Below are 16776 nucleotides of genomic sequence, written 5' to 3'. Positions count from 1 at the left end.
TTTGACATAGTATGCAACACAATCGACATTTTCTGGTTAAATTTTACCACACTTTATTTCTATTCTACCCAGAAAAGAACACTTTACACAGATGCAAACTCTGTCTTCCCATCTTCAGCAGCAACAGTACCCTTTTAGATACTAGAAACCTGTGAAATTGTTCAAAATATCAATTCGAATTTTGTTAGGTATCTATTCTCTCCACTTCTAAAGCAACTTGACTTGTCTAGTTTACAAGCTTACTTTTATACCCTGAATACTTTGGCCTGAACGCTGAAGATCTGTCATAATACTACGACTCCATGTAACAGATCTTTAGACTCAGTCTATTGTTGCTCAGCCATCGTAAAAAAAAAATAATGAATTACTTTTTGGGCCTGTAATCCCATGTGAACTCCTGCCAAAGCTAGCCACGTTAATTATTGTTTAAGAAAGGTTACCACAATTCGGACTGCATGAGGTGACAGCTGACAAAAAGACGTAAATGGCTCAAATAAAAAAAGTAAAAAGGAAACATATATCAGATACCATGCAGTGCTTCCAGATGATGCACAAAACAAGTCGCAATAATGTCCTATGAATTGGACACTGTGGTTTTGGAATGATTAGAAAAATCATTGTTTATGTAAGTTCATGTCATTACCCCACTGGTAATTGACCACTTCCATAAGGGACTACTTTTGAAATAAATTAAAGCAATTTTTAATCTGAGATATAGCAATCCTTCATGAGTACTGGACAGGACTACTGACCTGCTCACTACCTGAAGCAGTGCATGGATTCACTGTGGCTTGCAGCTGAAGGCGTCAGGCATCTTAGGTTTTTTTGTCAGTCAAATATTATGCCTTCAGGAATACGGCAGCAACAATATTCTCCAACACTAAACATACCAGTGTATCTCTTGCTTAGAAATCCTAACATATTGAATCAGATATTGAATCAGCAACCATTCATGCTTGAGCTTCATCCATGACTCAAAGATGACAAACTCCCATCATCTTTTCCATAAATTATACACAGCAGCAAATTAGGGTGATAATGATTTATGAAAATCATAACATCAATAAAACAATGACATCACAGTGAAATTGATCTAAAAAAAAGTTCAGAAAATGAACCAAAAATGTTATCATTCTGTCTTATAGGATAAATGTACAATAACAATGGAAAAGAACTGCCAAACAGTTATGTTCAACCTACAACAAAATGCTGTCTGATCAAATTAGTTTCTGATCCACCAGAGATCTATTTATTTTAATGAAATGTTCATAAAGTTTGGGCATTAGGCATATATGGCATTCAACACTGATGGATAACATGCATTCTAGCAAAACTTACCTAGTATCTACAGTAATTTAACTAGTTGGTAATATTTGTCAATGAGACATTTTTGAGGTTAGGAACACAGGAATCACATTAAAGTATGAAAAAAGAGATGGCAGCAAAGTCAGTTCATATCAGATAAGATTATTCCGCAAGTAGACCTCATACAAATCTAAGGGATTGCCTCTTTATTTATAGAAGAATTCTACCTTTTATTCTCGCAGGGAAATTAAAAATGCTTGTGCTTTGATAAAAAATTATCAATAAAATTAGATGGCCAAAAGAAAACATTAACAACTTGAGAATAAGTATTTCATAGCAAATTGAAAATAAATTAAAATAATTCTTTTTAACCTATACAGCCTTTAGGTAGGGTGCTAACTTTAATCTGTGTTAATTATTGCCTGGAATTTGCTTGGACATGCAATGCTTCAACCTAGTTTCCACTACTTCTTTTTTAATTACAGTATTCTAGAGAAAATTTTCATCATTACAGTGAAAACTAATCTTTATTCAGTTTTGCTAGAATGTAACATAATTCTGCTAGAATGAAAAATGTCATTTACAAATAAATATTTTGAATAGAAAACTCAGTCCAAGGACAGTTTTGTTTTCATCACAGTTGAAGTATTTAATGACAAAAATCAGGGTTTCCAGTAGTGACTCAAGAGAGCAGGTCCCACTTTTTTTTTTCACCCAGGATGGCACAAAATTTCTACATCTTTGAGAACTTTCAAGGAATTGGTTACAATATATACCAGCAAGTATTACAATTCTGGCAAATCACAGCAAAATCTACCTACCTTTAAGATCAATTTTTAGAGTACATTTTTGTTAATATATCACATAATGCACAACTTTTGCTAGACACAAAAGTAGCCTTTTAAGACAGTTTGCTGTACAGCAGTCAAGTCTAATAATACATTATTTTTATTCTGTTCAGAACTTTAAAAAGATAAAGAAACTACTAATATTCTTACAATTTACAAATACATTCTTTCATATGAAACATTAACCTGAATCATAGTATATGTTATGTACATGACTATCTAATGATACTACGTTGTATACACTACAAGCTAAGTTCCAGAAGGAAATTGCAATGCTTAAGATTTACCTTTGGATAAACATTTATACACCTTGATTTTTTTCTAAAAACTACCAAATCTTGTAGTTTAATGAACAGCAAGAACAAAGTAAACAGACAAACCACTTTTCCTTAATTCAAGAACACTAAGTCACTTAGAATTCTCATAGTAAATGGCTTTTGATGGTTGGATTAAAGTCCTGAGTTATGACAAAAAACAATACACCTAACTGGAGCATACAAAAAAATAAAAAATGCTGAAGAACTGTCAGTGGGACTAAAGCAATGTTTTAGTACAAACGGTCTGGAACTTAGCAGTGCAACTGTGGCCTTGTCCTGTCCAGCTGATATTCATGTAAACACTTGAAAATCTATGCCTTTCCATTTGAATTTAGACAGCTAATTCTTTTCAAGTCTATCTGACCTGGGTTCTAGACATTTCTTCTAATTATTTGCAAGCTTAGAAGACCAGCTAGATGGCAGCAGTTCCAAACCTACTCGTTTTTCCTCTCAAGACTTGTGAGGTTAGCAGCAGAATATAGGTAAAAAAAGACTGGAAAATATGATGACAGAAGTTAGCTATGTGGTCAAAAATGTACTCCCTCACTGATTTCTAATCAAAATTTTTTTTTTCTTTAATTGCCTAACATTTTGTACCTAGCAGAAGTTTAATTTCTCATGAGGTACTGTTTTCCTGGTTAATTTGCAGAAATACCCATAGTCATTACAACAGTGTTCAAACATTTCCAGGGTATTAATTATACATAACTCAACAGTGTTCAAAACTTGTGTAGTTAATGAACCTGTTCTGATTTATAATAGAAGTGGCCAAATTCCATTTCACTTGATAGTTCTAGATTTGGTAACAAGTGGAGCTGGTGCTAAATAGATCTAAATGATCATATGGTACTACACAGATGACCCATTCTCTCAATACCCAGTGTGAAATTAAATAAAAAGCTTCATACAAACCCGTTTAAATTACAGGAAAAAAACCCCAGATGTAAAATTTGAATGCAATCAGCTAAGTTTGAATGAGAATATTTTCCTAAAACCAAGCATATTTTTACAAAAAGGGTATTTCCAAGAGATTTTCAGTTATTTCAGCTTGCAGTAACTAAAACATTCTCAAGTACTACAGTAGCTTTTATCTCTCTTACAAGCACTGCTTTGAGGATTTCAGACTGTTATGTGTCATTAATAATGCAAAAATCTTATTCTACAATGAATACAGTACATTCATACAATGCCAGCTTTTCTGGTAAGACACAAAAATGAAGAGCAGCCATTTTCAGAAGATGAAGACTGTATCTTCTGCCAGGATTTCTTTTCTAGCTTACCAGTTTTAAAAAAGAAAAAACAGCATCTTTTTTTCCTTTTTTCTTTTTTTTTTTTTTTTTTCATTCTCAAAGCATATTAGGACATCCTAAAAATTTCAAGAAAACAGCTATGAAGGAAAAGAGTAATCTACTTATTTTTGTAAGAGAATACTGTGCATATATTGCATATAATGAATACAGAACAAAGTAGAGTCACTCTTCCAGTGACAGCACACTGGAAGCTGAGACCCAATCTAGAAGTTGATTCTAATGTACCAAGACATGCTTTTTGAAAGCCTCTATATTAAAAGTCAGACAACTAGCTAACACAAATGTATTTCTAATCAGACAAATCTCTGAATTGTTCCAAAAAAACCTCTTACTGTAGAATTTATGAAAAACAGATGTCTTGAAAATAGTGCATTCTCATTTTCCCAGGCCTTTAGCCACAGAATCACAGGTAAAAATAAATGTTATTTTATAACAGATTGCTAAATTCTAGATCATGTCTGAGGCACAGCTATGTGCGTATAGATGTAAAACTTACTTTTTCCTCAATTTTGAAACCTCAAGCATACATTCTTTAGGTTTCAGTATACAATTCAAATAATCAGTCTGGAAGGGAAAATTGAAACATGTAAAATGCCGATACGAATGAAACTCAGATATGCACTTCTGAATGCTGGTGCACACACAACACTTCCTACACTGTATAGAAGAAACAAGTTTTTCTGTTTTCCAGAACAAAGCAGTCTATTCTCCACTATAGCTACAACCCCAGGTGCTTAATTCCAACATTCACATTCTGCTGATGCTACATAAAATGAAGAAAATTATACCTCTTCTTTGGATTTTATTTTCACAAGCATGTTCACAATCAGTTCAGTAATTTTGTACAACCAGGGAAGAATATTACTATTTTAATCCTGATCAGGTTGTCATTTGGTCCAGTTCCCCTGCTTTCACTCCTGTAACAACTGAAATACAGGTAGAAAGTACTGCAGGACTTTGTAGCAATATTACAAAAGAGGAAAACAAGTAAGTCAGAAAGGCAGAAATGCAACACTTCTTCCTGCACAGAAACTGAAAGAACGCATCTCCACTGAACTGGAAGGAAAGAGCACACAGAAGAGTGGATCTCCTGTAAAAGTTGCTGTATGTAGTCTTTTCAGTTTCTCTTGGGAAGATTTCAACTTTGGGCAGTATCTCAGCATTTGTGCTTCATGGCAAGCTGAAAAAGACAGAAAAAATTAATTAAAGAAATATCACATGTAATGATAGCTATATCAAGCTGCGACTAGTCTGATTGAGAAGTTTGTAAACCAAATTCTCCAAAAGATGTATGAAATCCGTAACTTCTTTGCACACAGATAGGCAGTCATTCGCTTTACTGTGACACGTAAGCAAAGCTGCTGTGCTTAGGAGGCAGGATTTATCTGCTTTCATAGCTGTGTTTCCCAGTGTTCCATTATTTTTCTGTCTGTGAGGAAGGCTAGAGCAAGACACCAGAATGGTAATTTTGACCTAAGGATCTTGATTGTTAGCTACAATCAGAAATTCTACACAAGTAAGTGAAAACACCTATTCAGGAGGTGCCACTACATATTGATGAAAAACAAAGAACTGATTGCCCTTCCAACTCTGTGATTACCTAGTATTTCCATTGCAAATAATTAAAAAATGGACTTAATTTGGGAATGAGAGGAAGAAGAAAGATGAATTGAGTTAAATCCTGTATAAAATCTGTAGACAAACTGACTTTGCAAGCCAAGTAGAGAGCTTAGGTGTAAGTTGCATATAATAAAAAATTGCCATCTGTAGATAACAGCATGCTAACAAAACCGAATGAGTGAACCCTCTAGGTAGTCACCTAGAAAACAGAACTGGTAGAGGAAGTTAAAACGTCCTCATCTGCTGTTTCAACCAGTGAAATGCTAGAAAAATTACTCTGATGCCATGCATCTTCTACCACTCTCCATTATGTGTTTTGGATCTTAAAATAACCTGTCATATAGCTGAAGTGGAATCACGGAATCATAGAATCACTCAGCTTGGAAAAGACCTCTAAGATCATTGAGTCCAGTCATTAACCTAACACTTCCAAGTCCACCACTAACCCATGTCTCTAAGTCATAGACCTATGTTGCTTATCACAGGGGATTACCAGCAATTTCACTGTACTGCTGCATAAAGTATGAGGAATGGTACCAAACAGTAGTGGGAAGATAGATTTGAAATATGCCTTAGGAAGGTGAAGACAGGTAGTTTCGATTCAAGTGGAAATGCAGCAAACCTCATATCTAGGCACAAAGGAAGGTATTAATCAGAAATTTGCCAAGTGAGAAGCTGTCAAGGAAAACAGCAAGGTGTTTGTAAACAGTGACTGAATGAAATTCTTTCTAGAGCTTTCCCTTCTCAAAACAGTGTGTCACTCTAACCTACTGAGAATCTTTTCCTGACAGAATCTTACCTTATGTGCAGTTTCTGCAAACTGCTGAGCACTGTTTTTCAGCTCCTCTGTCTTTTCTTCTGCACGACCTAGCCTTTCACCACGCTCATTCAAGGCCTGGCTTGCCTTCTGTACTGCACTTGTCACACTGTCTGCTGCTGAATGGAGTATACTATTTCCTGCAATATCAAAAGAAACCATCAGATAACTCCAGTATATATACACTTGTAAAAATACAATTAATTTAATAATGTTCTAGAGCTGATGTGCCATCTGCTAGCTTATGATCTAGCTGCATTTCGGATAATGGGATAAGTTGCTGTTTTCTCATTCAAGCTGTATTATTGGTAAATTACAAACAAGTACTACAAAGCAACATAATACGTAGGGAATATATGGAAAAAGTGGACATAACTTAGGTATGTATTATCTTTTAAGGCTTATACTCATACATCATTTCATCAGGAAGCTATTCTACTAGAGCAATGAAACTGTTCACAAGTGCACACAGTTTCTTCACAACACAGATTAACTTTCTTTGGAAGTTGCACTGTTTCTCTAGAGAATAACTGAGTAACACTGCAGGAATTGTCTGTACGAAATCCATTTTTTTCCATATTATAATTATTTTAATAGTATATCATTTACAAGTTAACCCCAGACACTACTGTTATTTTATGCTGCTCTAATCTATCTACCTTTAACTCACAGACATGGTTCCTATGACAATATACTTTACTTAAATGTATTTCAAGTCCCATCAAGGTTCAATACCTTCTAAGTTAAACTTTAGCTTTACCATTCAAATTAACTTTGCATATCCTTTAATCTTTCCAGTGAAAGGACAAGTGAAAATTCAGCTTTTCACAATACATTAGCCTGGTATCTTTCAGAGGCTTTAAAACTTAATCTAACTTACAGGGAATGTGTTATCTAGAAACTTGTTGTCTAGACATACACATAGGCACTGCAAGAGTAAGTAAATCAAAACAGGTAACAATATTAACCACTAGACACACTGTTACTGTCAGTTTTCTAAACAGCTTTAAATATTATAATAGCACAGAGCCTTTAGAATCATAGAATAATCAAGGTTGGAAGAAACCTTGAAGATCATCAAGTGCAATCATCAAACCAGCACTACCACTGCAACTCCTAAACCACTAAACCACATCACTCACCACCAGATCCAGACACCTCTTAAACACCTCCAAGAATGCTGGCTTCACCACCTCCCTGGGCAACCTGTTCCAATGCCTGACCACTTTAACAGTAAAAACATTTTTTCTAATATCTAATCTGAATCTCCCCTGTCTCAGCTTAAGGCAATTTCCTCTGGTCCTCTCACTGTAGACACGGGAGAAGAGATCAGGCTTGACCTCACTACAACCTCCTTTCAAGTAGTTGTAGAGAGCAATGAGGTCTCCCCTGAGCCTCCTCTTCCCGAGACTAAACAAACCCAGCCCCTCAGCAGTTCCTCATAAGACGTTTTCTTTCACCAGCCTTGTTGCCCTTCACTGACACACTCCACAACTCAATGGCCTTTTAAATTGAGGGGCCCAGAACTGAACACAGTTCTCAGGGTGTGGCCTCACCAGTGCTGAGTAGAGAGGCATAATCACTTCCCTAGTCCTGCTGGCTACACTGTTCATGATACAGGCCAACATGCCACTGGCCTTCTTGGTCACCTGGGCACACTGCTGGCTTGTACTGAGCTGGCTGTCAACCAGCACTGCCACCTTCTTTCTGCTGAACAGCTCCCCCAGCCTGTAGCGCTGCATGGGGTTCCTGTGACCCCATGTGCAGGACTCAGCACTTCCCCTTATTGAACCTCATGCAGTCATCCTAAAGCCACTGACCAGATTTATCCAGATCCCTCTGCAGAACCTTCCTACCCTAGAGCAGATCAACACTCCCACCCAACTTAGTGCTGTCTGCAAATTTACTGAGGGTACACTGAATCCACATCCAAACCACCAATAAAGATATTAAACAGTCTACTGTTTAATATGACATACAAAGACAAGTGAAAATAAACACAAACTTATTGCTTTTATCACTAATCTGAGAAGTGTGTCTACTACAAAAATATTGCAGGTTAAAAAAGCAAACCCAAACGTTAATCTGAAGGACTATTTTGCTATTAGGCTGTTGTGGTTTAGCCCCAGCCAGCAACCATGCACAACCAATGCAGCCACTTGCTCACTACCCCACCAGCAGGATCAGAGAGGGAATGGGAAGGGTAAAAACTAGAAAACTAGTTTAATATGGAAAAGCAAAAGCTGTGTATACAAGTGAAGTAAAACAAGGAATTAATTTACTGCTTACCATGGGCAGACAGATGTTCAGTCATCCCCAGGAGAGCAGGGCCCCATCACATGTAATGGTTACTTGGGAAGACAAACACCACCCCACTTTCCTCCTTCTTCCCCCCACTTTATACACTGAGCATGATGTCATATGGTCTGGAATATCCCTGTGGTCAGCTGGGGTCACTTGTTCTGGTTGTGTTTCCTTCCAGCTTCCTATGCACCCCCAACTTCCTTGCCAGTCTGGCAGTATGAGAAGCAGAAAAGACCTTAGCTCTGTGTAAGCCCTGTTCAGCAATAACAAAAACACTTCTACATTATCAACCCTGTGCTCAGTATAAATCCAAAACACAGCTCCATAGTAGCCACTGTGAAGAAAATGATCCCAGCCAAAACCAGTACACACTTTCATTAGAAAAAAGAAGAACAAAAGACCCATTCAGACCCACAAATAATAATCCTTTCCTTAGAAACAGCAAACAAACAATGAATAGTGAAACTGAAGGTTGCCCTGAGTAGCCTGTGGAATAACAGTACAAGCTGTACATGCAGGAATTCCTGAGATAAAGAAAATTGCCTTTAAACTTTATTAAACTAAAACATAACCATCATTAAACTACGAAGGTGAGGGAGGGACTCAAGAACCTACACACAGTGACTCACAGATGATGAGTCAATCTGAAATAAAAAAGCACCCTGACCTTGTATATACCGATATTGTTACATTTTTCACATCAGCGATTAAAAATAATGGATGTATAGAATGTGGAAGAGATACAGGTTTGGGTTGTTTTTCTGTTGTTGCATGGAACAAAGAGGCTGGATTTAGAAAAGGAATATAACAGCTGGCATTAACGTTGAGGAGATTATTATCTAACAATACTGTGATCTGGAACTTTGCAGAGACAGAAATTAATCTTTTCAAGTGGCCTGTCTTCAGACACTGAGTTTGATAATAAAACTAAACAACATAATGTATTGTACACTTTCTTACTTTAAAATTTTTCAGTCAATTGCTATTTTGTTCATAATTTGGTTGTTTAAAGGCAGGTTCTTTTAGGAGATTACTTTGGCTTCTGTTCAGGCAGCTTTTCCAATAAACACATGTTCTGGGCAACACTGCACTGGAAATAGTTTCCCTTTTTTGGTGGTGTGATCTAATGACCTTAGCCTCTTGTACAGTGTTAGTTTTCCAGGATAAGATTTTTAAAAACTCCCAGTACTGAATTAACTCTGTTGTTGCTTTACAAGATCACAAAGCTTTTGCTGAGTACAAGGGAAATAGGCTACATGGAGAGCCTTATAAAACTAAGTATCTTTCTAAGTCTTAGGATGTGCTGGGAAGTAGAATTTAACACATTTCTGACCTTCTGTCAATGTCAATAGGAAACAGAACAAAAATATTCTCTGTACTCCTGAAAATATTTGTGGATTTGTAGTAGAAGATTGGTATCTATTTCTTCACATTATTTTCAGCAGAGAAGAACAAACTTGAAAGTATGGCACAATGATAGTAATTGTTTTTCTCTCTAGTTAACACAACATTGTGTTCTCTACAGGTAATATATGCTGTATTTTCCTATGGGCAGTGACTTGCAGAAGCTGCTATTCTGAGACTGTTCTGAAGAATTGCTTTTGGACAATTTTTTCAAGTGCAATGTCCATAAAACAATAAAAAAATCCATTCTAACCTATGAGCAACACAGAAACCTACATGTCAGTAGTCCATGGAATTTCATCAGTGTATTTCTAGAGCATGTGTAGGTGGTCGCTGGTATGACTGATTATGCCTCATCCTTATATTAGTATCACTGCAAGAATAGCAACATTTTACTGGATGTATTAGACAATCGTTCCTATTAATAAATCATCTACAACCTGCAAAACTTTTAAGCTGTTGTTCAGGAGGTTAACTCCTGTGATTCAAAATATTCTGAAAACTTTTCCCTATGTTCATGGAATTTTTATGGATTTCAGTAAAGCTTTCAATACTGTCTCTCATGGTATCCTTCTGGACAAAATGTCCAGCACACAGCTGGATAAACATTTAATGCAACAGATGAGCAACTGGCTCACAGGTCAGGTGCAAAGGGTAATAGTGAACAGGGTAACATCAGGCTGGTGATCTATCACTAGTGAGGTTCCACAGGGCTCCATTTTCAATGTCTTCATAAATGACTTTGATGTAGGACTTGAATGTAAAATAAGTAAGTTTGCAGATGATACTAAACTGGGAGAAGCTGTTGATTCACTTGAAAGCAGAGAGGCCCTGCAGAAAGACCTACCCATCACCAATCATATGTTTAACAAAGACAAGAGCCAGATCCTGCTTGGGGTGGGGCAACCCTGGATGTATGTATAGACTAGGGAACAAGACGCTGCAGAGCAGCATTGTGGAAAGGTCCTGGTCAATGTCAATTGAATCGGAGTCAGCAGTGCCCTGGCAGCCAGGAATGCCAACCGTGTCCGGGGGGCATCAGGCAAAGCATCACCAGTTGGTCAGGGTAGGGGATTGTCTCGCACTGCTCTGCACTGGGGCAGCATCACCTTGAATATTGTGTGCAGTTTTGGGCACCACAATATAAGAAAGACATTAGTCTATTAGAGAACATCCAAAGGAGGGCAACAAAGATGAAGGGCCTTGAGGGAAAGCTGTATGGGGAGCGGCTGAGGTAATTTGGTCTGTTCAACCTGGAGGAGACTGAGGGGAGACCTCATATTAGTCTACAGCTTCCTCCTGAGAGGAAGCAAAGGGGCAGGCACTGATCTCTTCTCTGTGGTGTTCAGTGACAGAACCTGACAGAATGGCATGAAGCTGTGCCAGGAGAGATTTAGGTTGGATATTAGATAAAGGTTCTTCACCAGAGGGTAGCTGGGCACTGGAACAGGCTTTCCAGGGAAGTAGTCACAGCACCAAGACTGACAAGAGTTCAGGAAGCATTTGTACAACACTCTCAGGCACTTGGTGTGGCTCTTGGGGATGGTCCTATGCAGGGCCAGGAGCTGGACTTTGATGATCCTTGTGGGTCCCCTTCCAACTCAGGATATTCTAAAATTTTAGCTGTATCAGCGTGTCCTAGTTACAGGGGCCAGTTTATGTGGGTATAACCAAAAGTGTATTCCATGCCCTCTATGCAATTTCTGATGGACTGTTACTAATGGATCATTTGAAGCAGCTGCCCAGGGCACACCTGACACCTCATGCTACAAGTTGGGCAGGAGAGTGTTTCTTTGTCTTCACATCAATGACTCAACTGTGATAACTCCTCTCCAGGGAGGCATTAGCACCTTCACACCCAGCCTGAAGGGTCATCTCTGCTAATGGGCCATACTGGACTGGCATAATAGGCAGATGCAATGTCGTAGACCATCAAAGACTCCAAAAATATCCCATGACTAGAGTTAAATCACCCTCTGTGAAACACCCCATCCTGGAGGAGGTACTGGACCTTCCCACTTGAACCTGAGTATATACAATCTAGGAGTTTCGGGACTTCTGGTACCACTTGTTGGATCCAGAGGAGGACCAGAACTTCAACAGTACTGGGACTGCCACTCTTAACAAGACTGTAGTTATTACTTTAATAAAACTGTGATCACCATCTGCACCAACAGGTTTCCTTCTCCTTTTACTTTGCCCCAAGGGGAACCACATGGTGCTCAGCACAGGAGCTAATGAACACCGTTCTGTTCTTGTCCCAGGGTGTGGGGTTATACATCTATCTTTGGGGGTTAAAATCACTTTTTCTCTGTATCACTGTATTTATTGTAATCTTTTTAGTAAACTGTAACTCTGACTTGTAATCTCTCTTGATCTGGGTTTTTTTCTCCCGTCCGATTACTTTTAAACCAACACACAGAGGGTCTTGCATCCCATGCAACCAGGTGACATTGCTTTAGGACTTGTTATCATGCACTGTGAAAAGTACATCCTTTAGCCACCGTACACAATACCTGAAAGATACAGGAATACTATGATCAGTCAAGCATGCAAAGAAACTAATTGGTCTCTAGAAATGCCATTATTTAGATTGCATGATTTGTTTTATCACACATTCATAAAAGGTTCATCGCATTCTCTATTTGCCATATCAAATATGTTTCAGTTCAATGCAGGGATGTATCTCTACATTAATGATAAGACTCTACAGTGACTAATTTGTAAATGCAAGCATTCATTTTTTAATTGTAAATGCATTAATAAAATATTTAACAACTACCTACTTCTGAGAAGGAAATAAATGTAATTAGGTTTGATAATTAAAAAGCTCTATCTATGACATTAATTTTTTTTTAATAATTTTTGGAAATTAGATATTTATGGATCACAGTTAAATGCATAGAACTGGATCTGTGTCACTGAATAAATATTGAAAGCTTTATGACAATCAGTGCAAGTTCATTAACAAAATCATCTACATCTCAACATAATTATTCTATTTGCCTACATGAATTATGACTGAACTATGAAAGACTGTTATTTTAGCATTTTGGTAGGTTCTCTCTCTGACAGAGACAATATTTGTTATGTTAGACCTGAAAATACTGTGGCTTAAGCAGCAGGCAACTGAGAGGGAAGAAATCCTCTAGTGTGAACTGCTACGTGGGAATCTGTACTTGTTCCAGCTAAGTACATACCTCCACCAGCAGTGCTGATCAACAGCTTGTGGGTAATCAGTCTGCAGACCATGAATACCCCTGACATAGGCTTCCCTAAATCTCCCTAAATCTACTGAGTACACACACAGGTACACTGCAAAATTCCTCTCCATATTCAAAGATGAGTGCTGGGATTTGCCCTACTGAAAAACTACCATGACCATATAAAAAAAAAAAAAAAATCACATGATTCCTACATTACTTTGGACTCACAACAGTTAGAACAAGTCCCAATAAGTCTCAATCCTAAGCGACAGCTACTAATGCTTGCCAATAGTAACATATCTTATGTCCACATTATTATTATTCAATTTTAATTTCACTTTAATCAACCGACCTACACATATGAACTATACTGAAGCCAGAATCACAAAATCACAGAATCCATCAGGTTGGAAATGACCTCTGAGACCATCAAGTCCAACCCATGACCCAACACCACCCTGTCAACTAGACCATGGCAATAAGTGCCATGTGCAGCCCATTCCAATGTCTGATCTCTCTCTCTGTAAAGAACTTCTTTCTACAGTCTAACCTAAACCTCCCCTGGCAGAGTTTAAGCCCATGCCCTCTTGTCCTACTGCTGATTGCCTGGGAGAAAAGACCAACACCCACCTGGCTACAACCTCCTTTCATATCCTTGTAGAGAGTGATGGGGTCACCCCTGAGCCCCCTCTTCTCCAGGCTAAACAGTCCCAGCTCCCTCAGCAGCTCCTCACAGGCCTGTGCTCCAGTCCCTTCATCAGCCTCATTGTCCTTCTCTGGACACTCTCCAGCACCTCACTGTTCTTCCTAAACTGAGAGGCCCAGAACTGGACACAGCACTCAAGGTGTAGCCTAACTAGTGCTGAGTACAGGGGCAGAATTACTGCCCTGGTCCTGCTAGCCACACTATTCCTGATACAGACCAGGATGCCATTGGCCTTCTTGGCCACCTGGGCACACCGCTGCTTTTAACCTGTTAAATGCTGTAAATATTTTGTTTAAGAAGTTGGTAATTTTATTCAGCAAATAATGAATTAAAGTGATCACTGCTTGTCCTGATTTTGGCCAATTATAGGGTTAATTTTTTGCAGTAGCCATGAGGGGGCGGAGCCTGGAGCCATATGGACTAGTGTTATTTGATATCATCTTTTATCATTGCCAGGGGCAGGGAAAAGGGACTGTCTTGCTTCCAGGAAGAAAGGATGTTTCTTTCCACAGTAAGACAGAGGGGGTCTGTCCGCCATTGTTTTTCATTGCCCTGGGCTTAGTGAGTATTTTGCATGCAAATCACCCTCTCTTTGTAAACTTTTGTTATTAATACTGTTTTTGTTAATTTTAGTTTTCTTATCTCTTTGCTGTTTTCAGTAAATTGTTCGTATTTCAACCCACAATCTTTGCCTTTTGCGCTTGCAACTGGAGGCGGAGGGGAAGCGAGTGCACTAAATTGGGGAATACTATTCCTAAACCATGACACTGCTATAAAAGACAAAATACCAGGCTAAATAGATTTGAGGCTGATCTGTTTTGAATGTTCATTACGTTTCAGAGAAAACTCCTGAAGACGTTAACAAAAATCAATGGACATTTAAGAAAATTACAAGAACCAGTAGATGCTTTCAAAAAAGTTTTAAAGCAAGGTAAATATATAGGGATATTTATTTAGTATATTTTCCAAGTCTCCAACTATTTGGGCCTTTGGGGATTTCTTGAGACAAAGGATATCTTTACACATATCATCTTGATTGAATTATTTTCATAAACTTCTCTAAGAAAAGAATTGTCCCTACTGGTCGAAGTATTATCTCCAACATATCAAATATATGCATCTGAATGATCATTGCTGTTTTAACTCCACGATTTTAACACATCCAAAACAGAAACACAGAAATTAAAGAAAAACAACTAGCATGAAACACAGCAGACAAACCGAAACCCACAACAAAATAAGTTAATTACCTTAAGGGTCCAACAGTTCAGTATTTTTATCACTTAGCAAGCAAAGTGCATTAACATTTCTCAGTGTGGCTTGCAAAATCTTAGATCTAGAAAGAGCTGTATTACCAAAAAAGAACCCTTGTTTTAGTTCTGCAAGGGATTATAAAAATCTCTTCTACAGACAGTTAAGTAGGACAAGCTTTCTTGTGTTATCTCTGATGCTAGTGACCTTTTATTTTAAATAGTGACATTAAATACCATAAGGGGCCATTAGAGTAAAACAAAAAAGAATTTTTCATTGATGAGATATCTTGATAATGAGAATACCTCCTGATCTACTGAGATTTTCTGGTTTTTTTCACTACTCATAGCAATGATATCAAGTAAATTATTCATACTTTTGAACAGCTAAACTAATGATTGATTCAAATTCCAAGCAGTAAAATTAGAAAAATGAATTTAACATATCTTTGCTTCATTTTATTATAGGAATTTTTCTCTGACCATTACTTTGCTCAAAATGTTTTTAATCTTTGGCGGGGGCGGGGGGGGGGGCAAGGACTGTGGTTTATGTTGTTACTTTTACTGTGTTGTCAGCAAATATATACTTTTTAAGCAAATATCTTCTTATAGATAAATCCTGACAAAATCAGAATTACATAACATTCAACAGTGATGGTTACTATTAGATGGAGGGGTTGAATTAGATGATCTCCAGAGGTCCTTCCACACCTAACAATTCTGTGATTCTGTCATTAGTGTTCATATTACTGACAAATAGTTACAGTCAAGATTATTACCCCAAATACAGGCCAAATTAACAGAAATTTGCATCTTTTGGAAAAACTTCGTATCTGACGATGCAAGATAGAAAAGACTTTCTATGTAATGGCTTTGAAAATCTTGCAGGAAGAAAGCCTGATTTGTTCTCTAAAAAAAATGTCATTTTCTTGGAGATTATAAAACCAGTAAAGTCTAAAAATCTTACTGGGCATTGATATTTAACCATTACAATAATTTTGGGTCAAAGAGGCTTACTCTGGAAAAGTTCTAGAATTCATCAGGACCTCAAGCAATACCACTATTATAGCCAATATGGCAAGAAGCCGAATGTGCAACTAAAACAAAGAACAGCAGCTATGTACCACAGCAAGCTTCTGTTTGAAAATGAGATGCCAAAATTAAAATTAATCTTAAATGCTGTTCCTCTGGGATCACAAGTGAGAGCTATGAGAGTTGTGAACACTGAAAAAGCTTGCAAGATTTGCTGATTTTGATCAGCTGACTGGTAAAATCACTGGAAATGGGATAACTCCTATATCAATTTTTATTGAAATTGATGCCATCCTATAAAGAAAAAGTATGAGGTTTTTTTGGTTGAAATCTTCCAGCCATTTCTGCCAGTAGGCAAAATGCTGTGTTTACTACACTTCTTCATGACCGCAAACTGAAATATCCAACCAAATTCTACTCAAAATCAGAATATTTTTTCAGTAGGGAGTACTCAGAAAGACCAAACCGATTTTATAAAGGAATCAAAAAACCCAAAACCAAACAGCGACTACTATAAAGAGTTAAATTTAATAATTAAAAAAAAAAATCTATTTTGAATGAAAGTCTATGGTGCGAATGATGCAAAACCACTCACTCACCACCCAACACTCACCACTGGTTTAAGGCTCAGCTAGTCCCTGATCAGTGGCTACCTTG

At 37.6% G+C, this 16776-nt stretch overlaps 1 protein-coding gene across 3 annotated transcripts in view; it reads right to left on the bottom strand.

The window, feature by feature from the left end:
- Nucleotides 1-1027: 1027 nt before the first annotated feature.
- The window catches only part of STXBP6 (syntaxin binding protein 6), a 117458-nt gene continuing 101709 nt past the window's right edge, over nucleotides 1028-16776 (bottom strand). For all 3 annotated transcript variants that reach the window (XM_050334914.1, XM_050334915.1, XM_050334916.1), the window contains exons 5-6: nucleotides 6200-6357; nucleotides 1028-4960 (exon numbers count right to left, since the gene is read on the bottom strand). In XM_050334914.1, the coding sequence (XP_050190871.1) occupies nucleotides 4937-4960; nucleotides 6200-6357 (182 nt within the window). In that variant the 3' untranslated portion in view covers nucleotides 1028-4936. The remainder of the gene's footprint in view (nucleotides 4961-6199; nucleotides 6358-16776) is intronic.

This window comes from Myiozetetes cayanensis, unplaced genomic scaffold (genome assembly GCF_022539395.1).
Source record: "Myiozetetes cayanensis isolate MyiCay16 unplaced genomic scaffold, myiCay2020 scf6-25, whole genome shotgun sequence".
Taxonomy (NCBI): Eukaryota; Metazoa; Chordata; class Aves; order Passeriformes; family Tyrannidae; genus Myiozetetes; species Myiozetetes cayanensis.
Note: the sequence above shows the minus strand (reverse complement) of the source record. Positions and strands in the feature narration are given on the sequence as shown.